General features: G+C 30.3%; 1 protein-coding gene across 1 annotated transcript; it reads left to right on the forward strand.

Moving 5' to 3' along the window:
• Positions 1–119: 119 nt before the first annotated feature.
• LOC146538861 (mitochondrial coenzyme A transporter SLC25A16-like) lies at positions 120–15430 on the forward strand. The gene is made up of 6 exons (XM_085185358.1): positions 120–549; positions 701–927; positions 10485–10673; positions 11021–11177; positions 11707–11848; positions 13662–15430. Exons 1-6 carry the CDS (start codon positions 486–488, stop codon positions 13837–13839), a joined length of 957 nt encoding a protein of 318 aa, XP_085041484.1. The 5' UTR covers positions 120–485; the 3' UTR covers positions 13840–15430.
• The last annotated feature ends 87 nt before the right edge of the window (positions 15431–15517 follow it).

The following is a 15517-nucleotide window of genomic DNA, read 5'->3' on the forward strand; positions in this document are numbered from 1 at the left end:
TACTTTATTATTGCCTAGTGCATGCCAAAGCCAAGAAATTTGGTTTTTTTTATTTATTTTTACTTATAGTAACACTTTTTTTTTGTAGAAATTATGTCAATGTGACGACTTGACGAGTGTCAGTTGTCAGGCGAACGTCAACCTTGTGACTAGGTTGGCAGTGTGAACTTGGAGCGATTTCTGTTGAATTATGTTTCTGACAATTATTAGTTAAAAAAATATATATTAACTCTGATCTAAAAATTCAAAATTATTTTTTTGTCCGCATTTTTAATTTATTGTTGTTAATGTGGCATTATACAAGTGATGAATGCGGGAAGAAAGTTTTGTTTGTCCAAAGTGAAAGTGTGTTTATTATGTTACGTGCTAATTCGTGAAGAAATGTCCCTTGGTCTTCATTAATAATTAGTGTCAAATAGTTAGTCGAAACGAGTATTAAGTGGACAACGAGGAAAATATTTGCACATACTTAATTTTATTTTAAGATGGCTCTTAAAATGGAACCGAAAAACAATCTCGATTTTATACTCAAAAATTTATTAGCTGGTGGTAAGTTTATTGACTTATCTTATAAACTGAAAATAAAACAATAAACACGTGTACTAACTAGTAGTAACTTTTTAGACACATATCAAATAAAATATAAGTATACATTCAACTTTATATTTATTTTATTAAAATATAAATATTATTCTTTCAGGTGTTGCAGGAATGTGTGCTAAGACCACTGTAGCTCCTCTTGATCGTATAAAGATTCTTCTCCAGGCACAGTCAGCTCATTATAAGCACCATGGGGTATTCGGTGGACTCATGGCAATAGTGAAGCAGGAATCCCTTATTGCTTTGTATAAGGGCAATGGTGCTCAGATGGTCAGAATTTTCCCATATGCAGCTACACAGTTTACAAGTTTTGAAATTTATAAACGAGTGAGTATTAAATGCATGTTTTATTTAAATTAGTTAAATAGTTATAAAAAACCAGAAAAATACATCAAATAACTACTTAAAATATAATTTATTTCTGGATTGACTGCTTTACATCTTTATCCTATTAATGTCAAGATATTCCATTCAAAAATTTCAACCCAAATTCAAATAGTTGTGTGTAGTGTTGTGGAACTCACAGCTATGCCTTATCTTTTTACTAGAATAGGGAAGTGATATATAGACATTAATTTGTCCCCCTTAATGAAAATCATCACAAACTACATACACACTGCTTTATAATATTCTTTGTGGTTACGAAAATTGTTATTTTACAACAACCTCTTTCTACTGCATGTTAACTTACTAAACATACAGTGCATATCACTAATTGCAATGTTGAAAATATCTTAGGTAACTTACACTAAGAAAAGTTACAAAACATTCATTAACTGCTTTGTGTATTGGACGAGAAGCAGCATAATGTGTGCTTTTTTACTATCTCTCGAAAATATAAAATTATATTAAAATATTTATTAATTCTTCTTATTGTGCAAAATTTAAATATATTGAATAAATTGCATTCTATCTAGTGTTGTGCTTGATTAATCTTAACAATCATATTCTTTTGTGTAGTGGAAATTCTCCCTATTTAGATAGTAACAAGAAAAATAAGTTATAACAGGCATACAAACAAATTCAATGCGAGTTGATAATGGGGGAAGTTTGCAACACATTTCTTATTTCGTATATAATTTTTTTATATATTCTGAAATATTTTTTTACAAATTTTCATCGTATTTTATAAGTTTTTATTAGTCATCGCCCATCAAATTTTAGACTATACTCAGTATTGCATTTTAAATAATATTTTAATGAAATGAATATTTATAACATTAAACATTAACCTTCTAGAAATATATATTAAGCTCTATTAATAGTAATATGATTACTACTTATATAATTCAGTCACTATGTTTTTTAGTAAATAACACATCATAAATATCTAAAAAACATGAATTCTAACAGAATAAATGTTACAAATACTTAATCGTGACTAGTATCGCTTATATACTGGAAAAACCATATAATTTTATGCTCACATATTAAATTATGTCTTAAACATCATATAGTGGCAAAGGAAATTAAAAATGACTTCAAAGTCAAAGTCAAAGTCAAAATATCTTTATTCCATAAAAATGCTTAACATTCACTTGGACATGTCATAAAAGATAAAAAAAAAATGGAAAACAAAATAACCAAAAAAAATGTGCAATTTTGACTTGAAAAAAGCCCGTTCAAATGGTTGAGCTCATGAGAAGATACAGGCAAAGAAACTCATGGCCACTCTTTTTAAATGCCAACATTTGTTATAAATCACAATTAACAATTTTAACTTAGAAATAGAGCAACTCATTTCCAAACATCTTTATCGCGAACATAATCTTTAACAGAGTAATAAGCTTTTTGGCAGAGCCTGTGCTTTACCACTTTTTTAAATTTGTTCAGTGATAAATTAACCACGTCGTTTGGAAGTTTGTTATAAAAGTGTATACTTTGACCTACGAATGAGTGAGACACTTTATGGAGCCTAGAGAAGGGCACAGCAAGCTTATTTTTATTTCTTAAATTATATTGATGGAGGTCACTGTTTTTATTAAATTTATTAATATTCTTATGCACATATACTAAGTTGTCGTAAATATATTGGGAGTGTAGTGTGAGGATGTTAAAGTCTTTAAATTTATTCCTTAGTGACTCCCGTGGACCCATTTTATAGACTGCTCGGACAGCCCGTTTTTGGAGCACAAAAATGGTATCTATGTCAGCGGCACTACCCCAAAGTAATAGGCCGTAAGACATAATGCTATGAAAATAGCTGAAGTATACTAAACGCGCGGTGTCAACATCGGTCAGTTGACGAATCTTACGGACAGCATACGCTGCCGAACTAAGTCTACCAGATAAAATTTCTATATGCGGACCCCATTGTAACTTAGCATCTAATGTTATACCTAAGAAAACAGTTTCATTAACTACTTTAAGTTCCTTATTGTTCATCAAAACCCTGGTTTCTACTTGTTGAACATTCTTAGTAAAGAACCTGATACATTTAGTTTTACTACTATTTAAAAGCAAGTTATTGGCACTAAACCAGTGCAATATCCTAGAAAGAGCATTGTTTACATCGTCAATTTCCAATTGCTGTCTATTAACCTTAAAAACTAAAGATGTATCATCTGCAAACAACACCATTTCACAGATATCTCTCATAAGGTGAGGTAAGTCATTAATGTACAAAAGGAACAAAAACGGACCCAGAATAGAGCCTTGTGGCACCCCCAATGCTACAGGTGACCCGTGTGATAGTTTCCCGTTGACATTTACCTTTTGAATCCTATCACTTAAATAAGAAGTGAGAAGATCCAAAGCAATGCCTCTTATACCATAGTGGTGTAGCTTCCTGATAAGAGTTTTATGCTGCACACAATCAAATGCTTTGGATAAGTCACAAAACACCCCAAAGGCATCACGTGACTCCTCCCAAGCCGCGAATACACTCTCTAATAATTTGACCCCAGCATCAGATGTTGACCTTCCACGAGTGAAACCAAATTGACCTGTGTGCAGTAATTTATTTTTATTAAAATAAGTAAGAAGCTGACTGAGTATCAGCTTTTCAAAAATTTTACTAAACGTAGGTAGTACTGAAATCGGTCTGAAATTTGTGGGGTCTTGCGTACTACCTGATTTAAACAATGGAGTTATTTTACTATATTTCATCAAATCAGGAAACACTCCACAATCAATACATCTATTAAAAATTGTAACTAAATCAGGAATCAAAATATCAATTAAAGAATTTATGATATTAACTGAGACACCCCACAAGTCGGCTGTCTTTTTCATACTAATTGATTTGAAAGCTACACTAATGTCTGAATAATTTACATGACGGAAAACGAAACCATTATAAAATTCGGGAACATTGTCTTTAATTAACGATTCTGCAATAGTGGTGGAAGAACCTAAATCGTTTGTTAGACTGACTGGGAAAGTAGAGAAAAACTTTTCAAATGCAATGGCCACTTCCAAATCGGAATCAACAATGTGACCGTCAATACTAAGTTTAAAATTAGAATCTTTCACCCTAGTTCTCCCAGTCTCGGCATTAACAACCTTCCAAGTGGCTTCAATTTTATTATTACTATTTCTGATTTTTGTTTTAATAAATAAAGATTTAGCAATTTTGCAAACTCTTTTGAAAATTTTAGAGTAAGATTTTAAGTACTCTTTAAACTCTTCACCACTATTAAACTGTTTTTCATAATATAACATATACAGTGTCTCCCTACTCTTATAAATACCTGCTGTGGCCCAGTCTCCAAAGATAGGACTATCAGTAATTGTAATCTCTTTGGGAGTAAATATTGAATGAAATTTATTAATAAAAGAGTAAAAAAAAGAATTGTACAAAGAATTGGGAGGTAAAGTTATATCTAAAACTAGTAAATTAGTTAGTAAACTAACTCTCATACGTTCCAAACGACTAGCTGTGACAGGTACAACAGCAATTCTTTTCTTAGCCACCTGTTTTTTCTTACTATAGAATTCTACTAGCTGACCAGAGTGGTCAGAATCCAATTTATTAATAATGCTTTTGTAGCATGGAATAATGTCAGTAAATATGTTATCTATACAAGTACTAGTCGTAGGAGTTATTCTGGTTGGCTCCATAAATAAATTAAGTAAATTGTGTGACTTAAAAAGACTTAATAAATTAATGGTGGGACTAAAACTTTCCAAAATATTAACATTAAAGTCCCCACACACTAACAAAGGCTTACCCGACTTGGTAAGTTTGCTTAAGGCCTCATCCATTACTTCTAAAAATAATTTTAAATTGGCGGAGGGAGGTCTGTATACACATATAACAATGAATTGCTCTAATTGAACACACGCTAATTCGATAGAACATTCTACAGAAAGGGACACAATATCTTTCCGTTCCTTGAACTTAAGGTTCTTGTTTAATATTATAAGCGACCCCCCGTGTATTGTGTTGATTCTGCAGAATGAGCTTCCTACCCGGTGGTTTCTGAAATTAAACATGAGCTGGTTCACCTTTAACCAATGTTCAGTAATACACAAAATACTAATTTCCTCCGAGTTCATGAATAATTCCAGCTCTAGCTGCTTGCCCCCCGTCAAGCAACAGATGTTCTGATGAACTAATCTAATAGAATTAACATTTTTATTATTATTTTTGCATGGATATTGTGATGATGTGCAATGTGCGTGATTATTGTAATTTAATTGTAAAGCTGGCTGGATCAAATGGATATTTAATAATAAATTAGAGCTAGAGGTTGCTACCTCTGTTGTCTGAGAAATTAATTTAAATGTTGAGAAATGTCAACAGAGTGTAAATTATTAGACATAATGTCAGTATAAATTGGAATGTCAGTCTGCTCAATAGAAGCAGTTGAAGTAGTAGCCAAGTTCTTGGCTGATAAGTCAAAACTTCTTAGGAAATCCTAAATTCCTTCTTACATTATAATTAAAGTTAAATAAATATTAAATATTTTTTTGTATAAAAGTATATATGTTCCAAGTCGCATAATAGTTTAATCAATTATAGTTCGAAAGGATGTCTCAAAAACAGTAATCTTATATATATATAAAAGGACTTGTCCTCACTGACTGAGGTAAGACGCACGCACAGCCGTAACCGCTGATGATAGAAACGTGGAATTTGGACAGATGTTTACTTTCGTAATCTGGACATCCACTAAGAAGGGATTTTGAAATATTTTAACCCTAAAGGGGTGAAATAGGGGTTGAAAGTTAGTATGGAAAAAAATTTAAATCGGCACTGATTCTTATAAAATTTAAAATTAAGACTCTTAAAAGTATTAAATTGAACACGTGTTTCATGGTTTTCTAGAATTTTTTCCATAAGGGTGCAAATAAGGGGTTGAAAGTTTGTATGGAAAAATTCTTAAATCGCCACTGATTTTTAGAAAATTTGAAATTTAGACTCTTAAAAATATTTAATTGAACATGTGTTTCATGGTTTTCTAGAATTCACCCCCTAAGGGTGCAAATAAGGGGTTGAGAGTTTTTTTGGAAAAATCTTTAAAACGCCGCCGATTTTTATAAAATTTGAAATTTAGACTTAAAAATATTTCATTGAACACATGTTTCATAGTTTATTAGAATTCACTCCTAAATATGTAAGCGAAGCTGCGCGCGTCCGCTAGTAAGATATGTGAAAATAACAGTAAATGAATATGTAACGGGGAATGAAACGCAACGTAACGTTGCCGTTACGGTGTACTAGACTTGCTTAAGGATTCAGCTTGTTTATTATACTGATTAATAAATTAATATATACTAAAATATTTATATTATATTTAAAGTAGCGACCGGCACGCGGCTTAGCCCGCTTAAACTAAATACAGTGAATTACACCGCAACCGCTATCTCGTCTCTCTTTTTTTTATATTTAATATTATTAATTTAAATATAGTGACAAAAGAAACATGCATAATAAAAATATACAAAAGTAAACACAGCAGGATCTTAATAATGCGGAAAATTTTTGCGTTACAAATTATCTTAAAATGCGTGCATAATTTATCTTAAAATTTGGTGCTAAATTTTATAATAATAATATCTTTATTTAAACACTTATAAGATATGCAATAGTTGGTTGAGGTACTGTCCTCTTAGATAGGTTACAAAGTAGCCCGTAGTAAAGAGAAGTTTAAACTTAAGTGGTTAAAGTAAAACTTTATCTTGAAACGCCATTACAATGAACTGTACACCACACTAAATTAAACTGTAAAATATTTTTAAAATAGCTTGTTTTATTGCAATTTTTCTTTACAAATTAATTATTAATTCTTTGTTGGAATATGTATGTTATTATTCATTTTAATAAGATTTATAAAAAAACCACACTTCTAGGATGCATAATTACTTTAATGCGCTTTAAATCACAATTCATGGCTAGAACTGTTAAAATCCAAAAATGTGATATATCACCTTTAGCAATGCATCCTCAATTAGTAATTAAGATATAGAATGGAATGTTGATAAAGCAGTAAAAAGATTTGATTCTGGTTGTGGCACACTAACACGGTTCTTTAAGGTGCGGTCGATGGCGTCGCGACCGCTATGACTGTGCGTGAAGCGTAAATCCGGAATCGAATTCATTACCATATAGGAAAAATAAATAAATGTATAGTACCTACACGCTACTAAAATACTTAATTATTTTATATATAATATAAAGTATTTACATAATAAAGATTGTATTGTTGCTTAGTAGAATGTTAATCAGTCTCAACAAGTTGTATTTTCAAACGGAATTACTTGACCGAGACTGTGCTTGTATCACAGAATTAAAAAAAACCATTCTCAGTGACTGGCTGACTTAACTAGCGTAACATTTCATCTTTTAATCCCATATTCTTTAACTAGAAATTGATAAAAATGATATTAAAAATATATTTTTAGTTCTGGCCCTCGATAATTGTTGATTTTCATAAAATATCGTAAAATTTCTTACAAGAAAATATAAAATATATAAGTACTTACAAACCATTAAGTTTAAATACTGACAACAATATTCGTGTTTTTATTATTTAGACGTGCAATTATAATAGCAAATGTTAAATGTAGCGTGAATGATTATGTTTTAAATGCAATATCACGAGACATGATAATGGCCTTATAATCAGGAGGGTTTTTCTTCTATTATCATATTTATAGTAATACAAAAGTTTCACTAAATATATATAAGTATTTATTTATAGGTATATTATAACATGGAAGAGTAATAATTTCTAATTTATAAACGTTTTATTTTATTAACATCCCACCTCATTTGTGTGATCACCTCTTTGTACCTCCCAAAGAGAGCTTACCCCCAGGCCATTACTTGCAGTGGAAGTGGAACTCGGAATTCGTTAAATCGATTACGTAGCCAAATAGGTCCTTGCAAAGAAAATTTACAGGGATACGCTCTGGAGGATCAAACACATGTGACTGCGGTGCCTTCCCACAAACGATGGCACACTTGCTGTCCATCTGGACTGCTCGTTTGACGATCTGACTATGGCAACGGATACTGCAGTCAGCGTGGCTAAACATTGGCAAACCTGAATTTGAGCAATCCAATCATATGATACGAAGAAGAAGAAGAATACTCAATTTTGAAAAAAATAAACATGAGTAAAAAGAAAAAATGGAAGCTGTTTTTTTATATTAAATCTGTAGGTACTATTAAACTAGGTAATGTCTATTTCAGGTTAGGTACGGTAGTTCATTTGAATGTTTACGTATTTTTTTATCTGATCGAGCCGCAGCCATGAACTTAACCTCGGATGCAAAATCAATATAGAATTTGTACCTTTTGAGAGGAAAAAAATCTGATATGCTTGTATTGAGAACGTTATCTCAATATGACAATATTAAATAGCTGTTTTTGATTTTTTTAGACGGCTTATTTATCTTTTATACCGTATATTTATATAATTTAAAGGATTTACCATAAACGCTTTTAATATTTTTTTTGTTTACGTTAATATTTGTGTCCATCTATCTTTATGTCATAATGTCTATAACTGAACATATTATTATGATACAATTATCATCAGCTTCACAGCAGGGTAGGTAGAGGGAACCTAGTGTTAAGACACTCTGTTCCCCACTTTCTGCCGAATTCTGGAGGCATTGCGTGTTGAGTAGCAGAACTCAACGTCGCGCTTTGCCTCGACACCAGAGCGAAGAAATGGAAATATAAATTTAAATAAATATTTCATCTCCTCGAATGGGGATCGAACCCACAACCACTCGACTCGCACCGTAATGTTATATAGCCTATACTACACTTCTGTAAATGCAGCATTCATACAAAACAAAAACAAAGTGAATCGGACTAGTAGATCCAGAGATCTTAGCGTTTAAACAAACAAACACTTCCGTATTATTATATTAGTATAGATAAATATATAGCTTACTAACTTGAAATTCGTTTAACTGAGTTCCCTCGAATTATCGAAATGATACAAGATTACCGATGAAATATTTGATTCTACTTAAAATTACAATATTTTTGTTCAATCGAAACTTATATGAGGTTGTTGACCAATATAAAGTTCAAGACAATTGCTTTCTATCGTGGCGTGATTAAAGGATATAAGTATCTGATATACAAATTGACTCTATTATTTTAAATTTGAAAGTCACGAGGAGACCATATGACATAATTTTAATCGATCAAATAGTTTAATAAAGCAATATATATATGCTTTCTCATTGATTGGTCCATTTTTTGTAATAATATTTTGGTAATCGAGTATTTTTCTAGTCATGGCGCGGGTTCCCAATGCAGGAAAATTAAATATTTAATATTTTAATTTCCTCGCTCTGGTAAGGAGGCAAAGCGCGACGTTCAGTTCCACCACTCGTAACGCAAAGCCAACAGAAGTGAATGGGGCCGTAGTGTTTTAATAGAGATTCCCTCTGGTATAGTCCTCCTTAAAACGTGTAAGGACCGTGTAAAAATATGTTATTGACGCCATAATGTAAGTGAAAATTTGGATTTTTACAGCCAAAGTACGGTGTTAGGTTCCACCACTGTACCTATGTATAAATTGTAACGAAGACGGAAAAATACTGTTTTCTGGGTTATTACTTTAAATAGTATATTTATTATTATATACTCATATACCTATTTGAGAATTTTTAAAAGATTTTCTTTTAACAATAAGATAGTCTAGTTTTTCATAAAACACAATCGTCACCGAATAGAAACGTAACAGAATTTTTAAAAGCACATTTGTATACCGTTACATGTGTAGTCGCAATGCATTAATGTGAATACAGGTTTTTAATGTCATTAGATTCCGTTCATGTAACACTTTTCTATAATAATACCTACTATTATTATAGGACTCACGAATTCACGAATCTTATGAATGTCTTAAGCCTTATCTAGTCTTATTATGTTACAAGTAAACTAACATTAATATCAATTTAGTAGTCATTGTATCATTACCAACTTTACATAAGTTCATTTGTTTTATAGAAAGATTTTTTTACTACATAAATTATAAGTAATTTATCTTAGGAGTTAATTATCTGACGTCAGTCAATAACTAAATGGAATTAAATATATAATTGACTTTGACGCATTATACTTAACAGCGTAAGCAAATCAATTAAAAAAATATTCATAAGAAAATTTTCTACTCCTCCGTCCACATAATATTCGTAAAAACAAGTACCTACAAAGTTTTTGTTTTATTTATTATTTATAAAAAAATTGTAAAACTGTAAGTAAATTCCAAAATTAAATCAGCTTCACGCTGTATCCCGCACACAGCAGAGTGAGTAGGAAGAGGGAACCTAGTGTTAAGACACTCCGTTCGCCACTTTCTCGACACCAGAGCAATAAAAATGGACATATAGATCTAAATAAATATTTGTGCCCCTACGCCACGACTGGTGTCAAACTAAAAGTAAATGAAGATTTCTTCTTCTTTCAGTATCTAGGTGGTCTAAGTATACCATTAGTTCAACACGGTGATAAGTTTGTCGCTGGTGCCGGGGCGGGAGTGACTGCGGTCACCCTGACTTACCCCCTGGACACTATTAGAGCTAGGCTGGCCTTCCAAGTGACGGGGGAACACCGGTACACCGGCATTGTACACGCTGCCACCACTATATTTAAGACTGTAAGAGTTTTATTTATAATTTATTTAAGTAGGTAGATTTAGATTATCGTAAAATAAGGGTTTCATTTATTTGATAACATTATTTAAATAAAAAAAAAGATAATAGAAATAAATCTATAAGAATTTGAACTCTAGCATAAGTCTAAATCTAAGTAATATCTAAAGAAAAAATAATGAAATAAAATGTATAATGTGATAAGTCTGTAATGTAAGCAAGAATTAAATAATTTTTTTAAAAAAAAAACGCAATTGAGTTACACATAATATATATATTTTTTTAGTTTTTCTGCATTGGGATCTTTAGTTTTTTGATTGAAGCAAATATTCCTTTTTTTTGTACATTTTAGGAGGGCGGTATACGCGCATTATACCGTGGCTTCGTACCGACTATGGTGGGGATGGTTCCGTACGCGGGGTTCAGTTTTTATTGCTTTGAATCTCTAAAATTCTTTTGCATGAAGTATCTTCCGAGCACATTGTGTCGGAAATGTGATAGGAATACCGGTAAGTGTACATTTCACTTTTAATCATAAAGTATTTAATTAGTTATGTCTTAACATATAAAATTATACTTTTAATAATGTCGAAGTTCTTCATATCTATACTAGCAGACGCGCACAGCTTCGCCTGCTTATTTACACCCTTAGGGGTGAATTCTATTAAACTACTACACGTGTTCAGTGAAATATTTTTAAGAGTCTAAATTTCAAATTTTATAAAAATTGGTGTGGTATTAAAGTTTTTTTTCTATACAAACTTTTAACCCCTTATTTTCACTCTTAGGGGGTGAATTCTAAAAAATAGTGAAACACGTGTTCGATTAAAGTTGAAAAGGCAAAGATATATTCCCATACTCAAAAAATACAATAAAGAAATTCGGAAACACGTATGTAAATCAACTTCTCGCTGTATTCCGCACACAACAGGGTATGACAGAGGAAACCTAGTGTTAAGAGCAAATAGCATTTGCCTTCCGTAACTCCCACAGATTAAATATTCATAGAATTAAAACTTATATAACTTTAATCGCTAGGTGGTCTAGTCCTAACCGTCCCAGGTAAGTTGGTGTGTGGTGGACTCGCGGGCGCGGTCGCCCAGTCTGTCTCATACCCGCTGGATGTGACGCGACGACGGATGCAACTCGCCTGTATGAATCCCGAAACAGCGAAATTTGGGTAAGTCTTATTTATTACTAGCAACCCAAACGCTTAAACTTATTATTATTATTATTTTTTTTCACATCAATTGTAGTCTATATGTTATTCTGATATATTAGATTTCCTGTCAAGTTTCATTTAAATCCGTTCAGTAGTTTATGCGTGAAAGTGGAACAACAAACAAACATCCATCCTCACAAACTTTCACATTTATAATATTCGTAGGATTGGTATACGTAGATTAGGAGTATTTTTAGTAATCGTTTCGTTTATTTTTTGTTTCTTTTTTGTGGTGTTAGAAAAATAGGGAGATAATTTCTGTAGAAAAACTTTTGGCTTGATTAAAATACCTATAAAATTTTATTTATTACTATAAATATATAAAAAATATAAATGAAGATATAGGCGTAATTAGCTTCAGCAAAAAATACAATTAAATATTCTAGAAGTGTAGACAATTTTATTAAAGAATCAGGTACGTATAGCCTTGCCATGAAAATGGTAAAAACAAATATTGCTTAAAAACTATTTATACATCTCGCATTCGGTATTTAGAAGAATATTGTTATAATAGTTTATGTAGTGAGATGAAATTTGCTTGTATGTTATTTTTGTAATATAGTCGTATTCTTGAATAGTCTACACTGAAAACTTCAATCTATACGAAAATATAAATTGATAAGCTAAAAATAACCCAATATTATTTCAAAAACTCTCTAAAATAACACGCAAAATATTTATTGCACAAGGTAAAACGCAAAAAAAAATTATGCACAATAAATATAATATTTGTAGCATTGCACCTGTAAATAGTTAATGCTACCTTTATGCTTATATTATATTTATATTTTAAAAAATTATATTGCTCACTTTCTTGTCCTTTTAGTTACTAATTTAGATAATAAATAATATTTTATTTTTTATTGCATATTTCTTGCACTGGTGTTGGCAACACTAACAGAAGGTTGGTATTACCTGTAGGTCTTAGTAAAATAGATCTATTTTTAATTATGCCATTTTTCATGATCATGCTTTTCATATTTTTGTTAATATTTTAGAGTACCGCTTCAACAATTTTTTACAAGCTTATTCATTAACCCAAGATGCTTTTGAATTCTTTTTTGCTATTGTTTTTCTGAAATTTTTCGTTAAAACTTAGTTATCATTACAATCCTTGTTATTGTTAATTATTCATAAAAAAAACATTGTTCCTAGTATTGGGAATGCTAAAAAACATTTAATTACTTTTTCAATTACTAATCACAATTATAAGAAAAGGTTTCAGTGAAATTCTTATTTTTAATTCCTATAAAATATTGTTATTCTAATCATTTATTTATTTTCATTAATATTTTGCTTTCTTCACTTAACCAGATTGGTGTAACGACTAAAATACTAAATATAAACAAAAACTATGAGTGAAATTTAAACCCACAACCATTATATTTAGTTGTTCGCTAATTCAAGGATAAAACTATTAATTTACCGTTTTCGTTAAACATTACATGATAAATACCTGTGAAAAATTTCCTTTTATTAAGTTACACAATCAATAGACATTTATTTTCCTTGGTATATTATTGTTATTTTTTTAACATTATCTCTGTATTCCGCACACAGTAGGATAGGCAGGGGGAATTCAGTGTTAAAACACTCCGTTCTTCATTTTCCGTCGAATTCTGGAGGCATTTACGTGTTGCGTGGCGGAGATCAACGCCGCCCCAGTGCCACGACTGGCCTCTAATATTGTATCTAGTCGTTTTATAAACGTTTTCGTTTTATAATGTGAATAAATTTAATTTAATCCATTAACAAAAAGGAACATTTTCAGAACGGGCATGGTTAAAACTCTGACACTCATATACCGTGACAATGGTATCGTCAAAGGTTTGTACCGCGGCATGACCGTCAACTACATACGAGCCATACCGATGGTGGCCACCTCCTTCTCCACTTACGAGCTTATGAAACAACTCTTGCATCTGGATACAGGAATGAAAATATCTTAAAAGATAATTAAGATAAGATGCAATAAATATTGTTTAGTTAGGACAATCAATTTTCTGCTGATATGTAGCGTTGTTAGTGTTGCCATTTCATTTTTGTTGGACAGTTTTGGGCGAAATTTCAATCTTTATAAGTTTACAGAGTTTGTAATCTATTTTCTTGAGAGGCTATGTTATAACTAATATAATGGTATGAACTTCTTATAACAAAAAACTTGTATTAAATTAATGAACTTATCATTTAAAATATATTGAAATAACTTTTTTACAAATAATTAACATTAGAAATGCTACATTTTCAACAGATTCTACACAAAGATATTTTATAGCGATATGTAAGTAATAAAGAACAGGTTGTAGGTTTTTTTACATAAAATTGTTTAAATTTATATAAATGTGAATTTTAACTTATTATTAATTGGTTAGGGTTAGTAAGGAATGAGGTACAGCTACCTGTATTTTTCCATTTTTTATATTTCAATTATTTTAGAAAAAAAAACTGACTTTTTTGTTCTTTCCAGTATTATATTTTTTTTACTCTTTTAAAGTACTTGATGTCATTTAACATAATTAAAAATTAACATTTAGCGTTTTATAAGAAAATAAATGATATTTTTAAAGTATAATTAATATAAGATTTATCTATAGTTTTCCAAATATTTAAACTTTATAGAATCTATGCCTATTTAATTTATTATCGTGTTATTTTTTGTTTAAAACATAATGCGCTCTTGACTTTTTATTGCAAAATATTTGATATTATTTATTGGAGAAAATATTTAATATTACTTGTTATATTATTTGGAGTCATGACTAGCAATTAAGTTGTTAAATTATGTTGTGTACGAGTTGTCTATCTACATAAGATTTATAACAAAAGGAAAGAATTTTGGTTTAGGGTACAAATTGTTAAAAAGACATAAGGCACCAACATGACAATTAGAACCTTTTTTTTAATATTTTCAGTGACTAAATTTTCTAATTTTACTATTTAAAAAATATATATATGATAAATACTTCTCGAATTACCAATAAAAAATATTCTCACAATCTCTTTATGTACAATGTCTCTAAAAACAGAAAAGTATAGAATTGAAAGAAGTAAGTAGGTATTTTGGAATAAGATGCGTAGAACTCAAAAGTAATAAGAATTAAAGTCTTTTTTCAATACCTATATTATAAGTTTTTACTGATTCACTATCAATTATATTTTACATTCCTTGACCTTAGGTCTTTTTTTATGTTTCAAAATGAAAAATAATAATGAGCATACATACATATTAACGAGTTATTTTTTGTATGTTAGTTTAAAAATCTTCTTAGAATTTATACTTTAACAAATATAGTGAGTTGCTTTATGATTTTTTTAAATAATTATGTAAATTGGATATTTATTTTTGTATTAAAATTTTGGCGGCTTTTATCATACCGTTTTTTATTGGACATCAATTACAATGGAAGGGTAACATTTTGGATTGTAGAATAGAAAACTTTATAAAAAGTATTGAAGTAAGAAGCACAACGCCTTGTAATGTAAACGTTATTGTTAAGCGAAATTATTTATTTTGGAAATAAATTTATATCTATGACAACATTTATTTTGTTTTCTTATCCTTCTACTACTAAAGTATGTAGCTACTTCTCAAAAGATTTTATTTTGTCTAGAGTTCACTAGAAAAAT

The sequence above is a fragment of the Heliconius melpomene genome, chromosome 5 (genome assembly GCF_056956725.1).
Source record: "Heliconius melpomene rosina isolate 202511_hmr_F chromosome 5, ASM5695672v1, whole genome shotgun sequence".
NCBI classification, from domain to species: Eukaryota; Metazoa; Arthropoda; class Insecta; order Lepidoptera; family Nymphalidae; genus Heliconius; species Heliconius melpomene.